We start from the raw sequence: 10841 nt of genomic DNA on the forward strand, positions 1-10841 counted from the left end.
GTTTAACTCTTGTCGTTGCCAACTTCCTCCTTACTACTCCACTGACAATTCCACTTTAACAGCCGTCCCTCTAACATTTCCCTTTTTTGTCCCAACTTGTCTCCACTTTTCTTTTCTCTGCTGCTCCTGTGCTTATTGGCTTTGAATACAGCAGGGTTTAGAATTTATGGTACCACCAGGCTCACAAGAGAGCAGCTTTCTGGTTGAAAGTGCCTGCTCTGTTTTAAATTTTGTAACACTGCCTCTTCTTGACACTTTCATCAGTGTATCACAGATCTTTTGTGAGAAATTAGTATCTACACATATACATATAAGGTTGATAACAGAGATAAAATGATTAGGAAATGTTTTCCTATTGAATAATTTTAGTATCCATTTGGCTGAGGTATGCACTGACCCTGGGGGTAAGACACTAATGATTTGTATGCAAGAATACCAGAAGTTATGGTCCTAGGGCTTTGTTGTTAAGAAAAGGACAATACGGCTCTTGCCCTAATGTGTGAGGGGCTCACCAAAGTCCTTTATAGCTCTGACTGAGAGCATTCTAGGCTCACATTTTACTGTCTTCCCAATTTTGCTTGATGTCATGCCTTGCACTTCCTGGTATTCTCAATAGACTTCGTTGCACCTGCTCCATCTAAGGACACAAATAGCTAAAGTCTGTCAAATATGACAAATATTTTTAGATACAGCACTCCCCCTTTAGATACAAAAATCCATTTTCTGATTCTGTCTCATCCTCCTATGATTTTGACCTCTATAAGTACAAAGATTACTAGGAGCAGAAACTGATCAAATAGCATAATCACCTTAACAACTTTACTATCCTTGCAAATGTTTACCATGTGTCAGGCACTCCTCCAAGCACTTTAGAAATATTATCTCTTTAAATCCTTGCGTCAATTCTAGGATGTAGGTGCTATTTACATCCTCATATTACAGGTGAGGAAGTGAGGCACAGCAAGGTTAAGTGATTTGCCTCAAGTCACACAGGTGGGAAGCGGGGTGGGGTCACTTTAACAGAGCCCTGAGTATTTTTTTAAAAAACACCCATTACGTTGGTTGACTACTATCACGGAAAAAAAAAGAAAAAAAAAAGAAATATTAAGTTTCAAATTACTACTTGAAAAATAGAAATCTTATTTAAGTATTTGTTTCTTAATTTTTATAATGATGGGAAAAGATCAGCTAGTCATAAAAGCTAGTAGAAAGAAAATGCACAGTAGTGAAATCACACAATCAGAAGTTCTCTGCCTCTGCTTCATACTTTGTAGTCCAGATATCCCGACTGATTTTAGAGGGGACAGTGTTCTTCCTAGCTGCTGTGAAATCACGCTGTTTAAAACCAGACACGGAAACGGGAGCTCACTCACATGAGGGAGTCGTTTTCAGTTTTCTGGCCAGCTCCGCCCTCGCTTTGCCTTCTACGCCCAAGGCCACAGCGACAATATTGTGGGCGAAGTTTGGAGCGTATCTCATAAGCAAAGACGTTTTGAGATTCACAAAGGTTTTTCCTCCCACAATAATTCTGACGGAATCATGAGCATTTTTCTCAATCAGGGATCCGTAGAGGTGGCACAGAGTAGCCCTGCTTCGGATGCAGTCTTCTAAACTGTACACCTCCTTGTCCACGTGGTCGTCGAGGAAGATGATCACGTGGGCCTGGCGGAAGGCCTCCTCCGCTCGGGTGCAGACGGACACACTCTGCAGGAAGGGCGACGCCAGGTCCTGAGCCTCTTTCACAAGGCTTGTGAGTTTTTCTTCTGCCTGCTTGTTGTCAAATAGGTTTATGCTAATTTCCATATGCGGTCCAAACACTTCACCACTTGTCAAGATGGGAATTAGGTTGTAGCAGGCAGGCGCCGATGCACTAATGAAAATGCAAAGCCGATTACGAATGGTTAAATCTTTTGCTCCTTTTCAGGCTTTATTCTTTTTTTTTTTTTAAAGTACCAACCATGTATAGAAGTCTTTTTTTTTTTTTTTATAAATTTATTTATTTATTTATTTTCGGCTGTGTTGGGTCTTCATTGCTGTGCGCGGGCTTTCTCTAGTTGCGGCTAGTGGGGGCTACTCTTTGTTGTGGTGCGCGGGCTTCTTATTGCAGTGGCTTCTTTTGTTGCGGAGTACGGGCTCTAGGCGAACGGGCTTCAGTAGTTGTGGCACGCGGGCTCAGTAGTTGTGGCTCACGGGCTCTAGAGCGCAGGCTCAGTAGTTGTGCCTCATGGGCTTAGTTGCCCCGTGGCATGTGGGATCTTCCCGAACCAGGGCTTGAACCCGTGTCCCCTGCACTGGCAGGCGGATTCTTAACCACTGTGCCACCAGGGAAGTCCCCAGGCTTTATTCTTAATAGATATAATTCTGCATGTGCATTAATAGGGTGATTTAATATCTTAAATTGGCATACACAGCTGCACAGACATTTTTAAGGCTAGAAATCAAAAGTAGAACAAAATAATTCTCACTGCTAGCTTCTTGCTTTGGCCATCTGAAAACAATACCAAAGTAAGAAATGTACCTGTTTATAAGGCTTTTCAAATTAAATAGAATAGGCAGAAAGCAAAATTTAAAAGAACTGTGTCATATTACTGTAATTACGTGTTTACATTCTTTTTAAAAAAAGATAAGGAAATCAGTTTCATTTAACCATAACTCTTTTCTATGTTGTACCCTTATCTGCAAAGTAATGACATCTTTTAGAAAGGCCTATTTTTCCAAATCCTTATAAAGAAGCCTAGGATCAACACAGGCGAGGTATCATGTATCTGCACCCACAATTCAGCCAGTATTTGAGTACTCTATAGCTTGGCTGATAACTGAGAGCCCTAATGACTGCTGAGGGGGAGTTTGGAAATGCATCTGGGGCAATTTTTCACAGTGGGTTTGGAGAGAGGCGCAGTGGTGTTTTCAAGAGCATCTGTACCATTTTAATCCTTTAAAAATATCTAGGGACTTCCCTGGTGGTCAAGTGGTTAGGACTCTGTGCTCCCCATGCAGGGGGGCCCGGGTTCGATCCCTGGTCGGGGAGCTGGGTCCCGCAGGCCACAAGGAGGAGCCCTCATGCCGCAGATAGGAGCCCGGATGCTGCAAATAAAGATCCCGCGTGCTGCAGCTAAGACCCAGCGCAGCCAAATAAATAAATAAATATTAAAAAAATCCTAAAGCCGATGTAATATTATTAAATCTGGGTGTAAAGTTCATGGACAGTTATTACATCATTCTCAGTTCTTTTCTGCATTTGAAATCTTTCATAATAACAAAGAATTTTTCAGATGAGCCTGTATATTAGGATACACACATAGGGAGTAAGAAGGGCAGTGTGAGAGACAGATTGGGAGGTGAGGAAAGGAAAGGGGGAGGGAGAGATAGAGCAAGATGGACAGCAGAAGGACAAAGAGGGAGGCAGAGCACAGAGATAGAGAGAAAAAGCAATGACACAAACATCGAATGTGTCCACCCACCACTGAGACTGAGAGTGATGAGGAGCAAACGCAAGTGGGCAAGAGGAAGAGGGCAACAGTCAGGAAGACGGGGGAGGGAAGGGAGGAAACAAGGGAGAGGGAAGGAAGGACAGGGAGGCGAAGAGCAAGATGGTATGAGCAGCAGACAGCGTGAGACGCACAGAATGAGGGCAGGAGAGCTGGAGACAGTTATGCAAAGTAAATATTTTGCTATAAAGTTGCTCTTAGATTTGGTATGTATGTGTATTATATGCATATTACATACACATTAAACCTATATATAGTCTAACACTCATACATGGGGCTACACTAGGGGATATATATGCATATACATATATTACATATCTATAATATTTGTATACATACATCCAAATCTCAAACTTGACAGTCAGATATTCTTCCATCATGTAATGAATCGTACATCATTGTCCTTCTAAACATAAAAAGCCAACCTCACGAATCCTGGGATTTGACGGTCCCACCTGGTGATCCAGACCTGCAAGGGGTTGATGAGACCTTTCAGGGCTTCTTTCTCCAGCTCTTTTTCTATGTGTGTCCCCAGGTTCTCTTGAGCAACTGTCTTCATCAGCTCAGTCGTCATGCTAGAGGTGACACCATAGTAAAGCTAAATATTGGGAAAGAAAAAATCAACACCAGAATAGCTGACAATGGCGATAATGGAGAGTTCTTGTTTAAAGCCCAAATAGAGTAAAAAGAGAGCTGAGAGAATACCTTAGAAAGCAAGACATTTGAAAAATATAATAATAGGAGAGAACGATAATGTTTTAGACAGATAAATCAACTTAATTTGTATACCTGGGCATGTTCTAGGAACTCATTATATCCTCCCAAAAGCAAACCCTTTCCTCCACGATCCAACAGCTCTCTCCAGATGATGGGGGAATTTTTGTGACTCCACGTATTCTTTTTACACAACTCTTTCAGCCACTCCTATTGAAAGATATAGTCCACGAGAAGTCACACATTGAATCTGCCTTGGAATTCAATTCAATACTTTAGAGTTCAAACATTAAAATACTAGTTTTTTTTTTTTTACTACCTCTGTGTATACATAATAAAATTTAGATATCTTTAAACTGTAAAATATAAATATAGAAATAGTGATGAGCTGAGTAATAAATTAATCAAGTAAGAAAGAATATTCTTCGAATTCATCAACCAAATAAAGGTACTGAATGTTGCTCTCTTTCCTGAGTAGACCTGAAGTGCAAGGGTTTGGCTTAAAAAAGAAGCCAAGTTTTCCAACTCAAATGGTTTTCTGTATGAGATGTCTCTGGTGTTAGGGCCATATAAATTTGATATTGCTTTCCAAATATGTGAGTATAGTTTATATTTTTAGATTGAATTAATGGGCTAAAAATTATCTGGGGATTTCTGATAATATTTAGTAGAAAAAGTTTAAATCATCATTATCTGGTTTGTGTACACCAGGCCTTCCAATGACAATATCTGCATAGAGACAGAATGTAACATTTCTATGGGCAAAGTACATGGCAACATTCTTGTTTTTGGAGGAATGTATAATGAAGCTACCTTACAAATAAAATCTTACAAATGAATTTCCCTTGTTGATGTTTCCACCATGATGATTCCCCCATGGCCCCTCTAGTCACAATGTAGCCTGACCAGTGAAATACTGGGAGTCTAGAAGAAAGAGACTCTACCTCAAAGGACCTTCAGCAGCAAGCAGGGCATGGTGATGTCCTGGCAGGAGCTGGAAGAATATGTACAGGACTGGACCCTGAGGGTGCTGAATCAAGAGTGGAACATAAAGCTGAACAAGAGAGAATTTATCAAAATGAATCACACTTCTGCGATTCAAGAGTGTACACCCCGACAAAGACCTCAGAAGAGAGTGCTAACATGTTGCTAGGATGGCTCTTCAAAGCTTGGAGGAAGGGATGAAATAAAATGGAAATGCCAGAACTGTCATGGAAGACCACGGAAGAAGGGATGAAAAAGCTTAGAAAAAATGGGCTCGCTAGAGTGCATATGCTATGACGGAAGGCTGGAAAACTATTGGTCACCTATGTTCTCTGGAAGGGCCTGGAGGACACTACATTCACCAAAGTGACAAGGAATGCACTGATGAGAGGGGTCTCAGCATCACTGAGAAGCCTGGGCCATGGCTGTTAAATGACATGCTGTTACAGAGCTGGGCCCCATGGCAATTGGGATGATAGAATTCTGAAATAAAAGAGGACAGGGGGCAGTGCCCACCAGAGAACATCTATTATGACAGAAGCACTAAGCAACCCAGCAGTAAGATAACTTAGACAGCTGAAGGCACAATGGGGACATGAAAAAGTTAGAGCTTATGCAATGGTCTGAGAAAACAAGCTATCACTCATCAAAGCTGATCTAGCCATTGCTGCTGCCATTAACAGAGATCAACGCTGACCTCCTGTTAATGGCAGTATCCCTCAAAGACAACAACCAACCTCTTGGTGGCAGTCTGATTACATTGGACCCCTTCTACCCTGGAAAGAGCAGTGATTCACCTTGATTTTAATCAACATATATTCTGGATAAAGAAATGCCTTTATTGTTTGTAGGACTTTGGCCAGCAACCTGTTCAAGACTTTTCAAAATATTTAACCTACCAACATGGGATCCTGCATAACATCACTTTGAACCAAGAAACCCATTTTAAAGTAAAGGATGTATGACATTGGGTATGAAACCAGGGACCCACTGGCCCTATCATATATGGAAACATCTAGCAGCATGATAGAGGGATGGAACAACACACTGAAGATACAGGCACCAGCTTAGAGACTGATACCTTGCAAGGATGGGGGTACCATCTTTCAGGATGCAATATATACCACAAATCAATAGAGTTTTGCCCCAATAGGTCAAATACATGAATCCAAGAACCAAGAATGGAATTAAGAGTGACCTTGCTTACCATCACTCCCAGTGACCCACCCAGGGTGAGGGGTGCTTCTATCAGGAAGAGTCCCATTAAACTTTAATCTATGGCTGCCACATGGTCACTTAGAGCTCCTGTGCCAAGAGATCAGCCAGTAAGGAAAGGAGTTACCATCATGGAAGGGGTAATTGCCCCTGTTGATCAGGAGCATGTAGGGCAGCTATTACCCAATGTGGGCAGGAAAGAATGGTTGGCATCTATGTAATCCATTGGGGCATCCTTGGTAGTGCCTTGCTCAATTTTGACAGCAAATGGACAGGTGCAACAGTCATATCCTGAAAAGGGAATAGAGACGAGGGCTCAGACCCCTAAGGATACAGGTGTAAGTCACCACCACACCTAATAAGTCACCTGAATCAGCAGAGGGTAAGGGGAATCTACAATGGATAGAAGAGAAGAAAGGTGATGAGTCAATTATGGTGCTGAATGATGTGTAGTGCTGAAATGATGTGCTGTGGAGACTATTGTTCATTTAACTAAACTTCCTCTTATAAAGTTTCCCCGGGGAGAGATGCCAACCAGAATTCTGGAAGAGCTGTTCCCAGATGGTGTGAACGTATTATATGCAGCATGGGGATCCAAAAGGCACAACTGGTGAACTAGCAGATCCTGTCACGCGTAGTCCCTATTCCTCCTTCGTGACCAAGGCACTCATTCCCCCTGCCACGAGGTGTATTGGCTGTTGATGGCTCAGTGCTGAGTCTCTCTCTGGAAATTGACCTCAACCAAAGGATGTTCCCTTGCCGAAGGTTAAGTCTCTTCCCCAGGGCAGCCCACATCTTATGACTGCTAGCTGTAGGAGAACAAAAGCCTGGCCTCCTTGCCTGTTTGGGGGGGTATCTCCGAAGGGCCATCCCAGCTTCAGAGTTCTCTGTAGGGCTGGCTGAGCCCTTTGTTGGAGCTGGATGGCAGTTCAACTTCTCCCATTGCCCAGTCCTGCTGCCCTCATTCTTTCTAAGGATGTTATTCCCAAGAGCACTCCCCAGTAAAGGAAACTCCTTCACCCAAATTTCCATCTCAGTCCCAAAGAAGGGTGTGTCAAATAAACAAGTCCCTCATGTCATTAGAAATCAATATGAAGGAGAATTGAAAGTTAAAAAGTGCAATATAAGCTATGTGGATTCTTGGGGGGAAAATACCAGCCAAATTTATTCTACTTACAGGTTAGGGCCTCATTTGTTCTATTAGGTACTAGGAAAAAAATATAAATAATGTTTTGAGGCTGATAAGTCAGGACTTATTTTACTACTAATAAAATATCAATAGTACACGAACATTCATTACTGGAAAGCTATCTGATACACTAGCTAATATTTAATTAAATCAGAACACATTTTTCTGTGTGTGTGAATTTAACAAACTGTAAAGGCCTCTTACCTCCCAAACATCAGGATGTTGCGTAATTTTATGTATCCGAAAATCAGGAAGATTCTTTTGTAAATAATCTGCCAGAAGTTCTGCTTTAGCATAATATGGGCAATCTGCTCTACCTAAAAAATTCAAATTAGCAATATTTTCTTTCATCACATGGAAATTATCATGTAGTTACAAGTATTTGTCATATAATTACAGAATCAATCACACAGTTACAATATAATTTATATAGAGTTATAGAATAAACTGCCATAACATAAACTTTTGATTTTTATTATATTGGTAAAATAAAATGAATTTCATAGAAGATCAGAATCATTAGTAATAAAATGTGGAAAGGAAAAAAGACTATTGAATATTTATTCTCCTCCAGTGCTATATTAGACCTCACTTCCTCTAAGAGGATGCCAGGCTACTAATTAAGCATGAACTACTCATAATGAACTACTCATTAGTAGCTACTAAAAGGCAAAGTGTGAAGTGAGGAGTGGTGGTAAAATCACATGTGGACTTGATATGTGTGCAGAGAGTATTGGGGGAAGGGGAAGGAGAATTGGCGGGAGAGAGAAGAGTCTGGCTTAACTTCTTTCTTCTGGCGTGGGTAGGTGATCCTGACCTTACTAGAGAGAAATCATGGGTGAGAAGTTTAAATTATAAAGTGCAGCTGGAAGTATCTGTAGTATATCTCAGTGGATATGACCAGAAGGCAGCTGCACCTGCAAATCTGAAGAGCAGGCCTTATGTAATAGCTTAGGATACAGATATTGCAGGCATAAACACAGAGAAAGTGACAGCCACTAAAGTTGGTGGGACTGGATGTCCGTTAGAGTAGGAGGGGCAGGGGCCAAGGGCAGAACCCTCTCTATAGCATTCTTCCCCGATTACTCCCAATCACCAGTTCTTCAACCTCCTTGTGACTTCTAAGTCATCAACCCCTCTCAAACTCCCCCTGGCTATTAGCCTCCCTGTTTAGTTCAAATCCATGGCTCATGAATTCAGACCACTCTTCTGGTTCATGTCTTCAATTCTCTTGCCCCACTGGGCTTCTGGCAAGTAAGCCTGGTAAAAGCCCCTCACCCTGAATGAACCCAGTAAATTGCCTTTTCTGTGCCTGGGTTTCATGTACTTGGCACCCCTGGATAAACATGGTAGAACCAAGCAGAGTGGCACCATTATAAATTCATGGTCACCAGTCTCAACTGGCCCTCAACTCTTCCTGGAGATCCCTCTGTTTCCCTTGGCAGCACTCTCTTTTGGTCTCTATAATTACCATTCCAAACTGTCTACTTCCTTCAAGCCTCTTCCTTCTTGCCAATATTTTTCTGTACTATCAGAAGACAACAGAAAACTCTGCTTTCTACTTTACGCAAACTAAACCAAATCATACAAAAAGGGAAATCCCCCAACCTCCTGCCATCAAACCTACTAGCCTATCTGCACTTGGACTCATCCTTTCCTTCTTTCTTCTATTCAGTAGGAGAGGGATCCTACCTCGTATCCAGATCCAATCTCACCACTTATGCTCTGAACACCACCCTCTTCCACCTCCATTGGTTATCCCCTTTTTCTAACATCTTAGCTCTGTTTCTAATGGCCTGTTTCTACCATAATTAAAATATACTCATTATATTTAAGTTTCTCCTGTCCTGAGAAACAAACAGCCCATGACCCCCTTCAGTCGTTGCCTTCTACCTGCCCTTTTCTATTAAAACTTGAAATAGTTCTTAAAATAGTTCTCTACACTTGCCATCCCCAGTTCCTCACTTCCATTGATTTCTCATGCCACTGCAATCTGGCTTTTCCCATAATTCTCTAGAAGGTCACCATGGATCTCCATGTCACTAAATCCAATGGGTACTTTTTGATCCTTTTCTTGTTGACCCTTGGTAGCATTTGTCTCCCTTCAACTCTTGAAATACCCACTATAGTGGGGGCATTCTTCAGGTTTTCTTCCTACTTCTCTGGCCACTCCTCATTACACTTTTAGGTTCCTATTCCTTTATTAATGCATTAAAAGGTTAGCATTTTACAAGGCATCTTATCTTCATACTCTATGATCCTTCCTGGATAATCTCCTCCACTCCTTTGGTTTCAAGTAGAAATCTGTATTTCCAGTTCAGAACTATCTCCTTATCTAGATGTCTACACCCTCCTGTATTTTTTCAACTCCTTCTAAATGTCTCATAGGCACTCAGCATGTCTATGACAGATTTTGCCACCACTCCCCTACTAAATTTGCTCCTTCTCTTATGTTCTTTATGTTCATCTACCCAGTTATTTCAGAGTATTAACAGTATCCAGAGTATAAAGCCTACTCTTCTGCTGTTTTTCAATGATTTCCCATCTACCCAGTTATGCAAACTACTGCTTGGGAAGAATTTTAACTCTTTCTTCTCCCTTCCTTTCTTCCTCCACCTAGTTAAATGTCTAGTTCTATAGATTCTGCTCCCTAACATCTCTCCAATCCATTCACTTCTTTCCATTTCCATTGCCCACCTTCCTAGACCAGGCCACCAGTATTTCCTTCCTGGACTACAGTACCTAACTGGGCTCTGGGCATCCAGTCTTTTTCTTCTCACATTGTAGCAATAACACTCAGATAAAATGCAAATTTGATTATGTATCTCCTTCCAAAAACCTTCCATGTACTTTAGATAAAGTTTAAAATATTGAGGGCTTCCCTGGTGGCGCAGTGGTTAAGAATCCACCTGCCAGTGCAGGGGACACGGGTTCGAGCCCCAGTCCGGGAAGATCCCACATGCCGTGGAGCAACTAAGTCCGTGCGCCACAACTACTGAGCCTGTGTGCTGCAACTACTGAAGCCCGCGTGCCTAGAGCCCGTGCTCTGCAACAAGAGAAGACACCACAATGAGAGGCCCGTGCACTGCAATGAAGAGTAGCCCCCACTCGCTGCAACTAGAGAAAGCCCGTGCACAGCAACGAAGACCCAAGGCAGCCAAAAATAAATATAAATCAAAATAAATACATCTAAAAAAGTATTGAACGTGGCTCACAAGAATATATGTTATCTAACTCTGGCCTTAACATAT

At 41.8% G+C, this 10841-nt stretch overlaps 1 protein-coding gene across 1 annotated transcript in view; it reads right to left on the minus strand.

The window, feature by feature from the left end:
- The window catches only part of MDH1B (malate dehydrogenase 1B), a 28272-nt gene that overhangs the window by 15982 nt on the left and 1449 nt on the right, over window positions 1–10841 (minus strand). The window contains exons 2-5 of the mRNA XM_059927536.1: window positions 7795–7907; window positions 4278–4412; window positions 3944–4086; window positions 1374–1870 (exon numbers count right to left, since the gene is read on the minus strand). Coding sequence (XP_059783519.1) covers window positions 1374–1870; window positions 3944–4086; window positions 4278–4412; window positions 7795–7907 — 888 coding nt within the window. The remainder of the gene's footprint in view (window positions 1–1373; window positions 1871–3943; window positions 4087–4277; window positions 4413–7794; window positions 7908–10841) is intronic.

The sequence above is a fragment of the Balaenoptera ricei genome, chromosome 7 (genome assembly GCF_028023285.1).
Source record: "Balaenoptera ricei isolate mBalRic1 chromosome 7, mBalRic1.hap2, whole genome shotgun sequence".
In the NCBI taxonomy this organism is placed as follows: domain Eukaryota; kingdom Metazoa; phylum Chordata; class Mammalia; order Artiodactyla; family Balaenopteridae; genus Balaenoptera; species Balaenoptera ricei.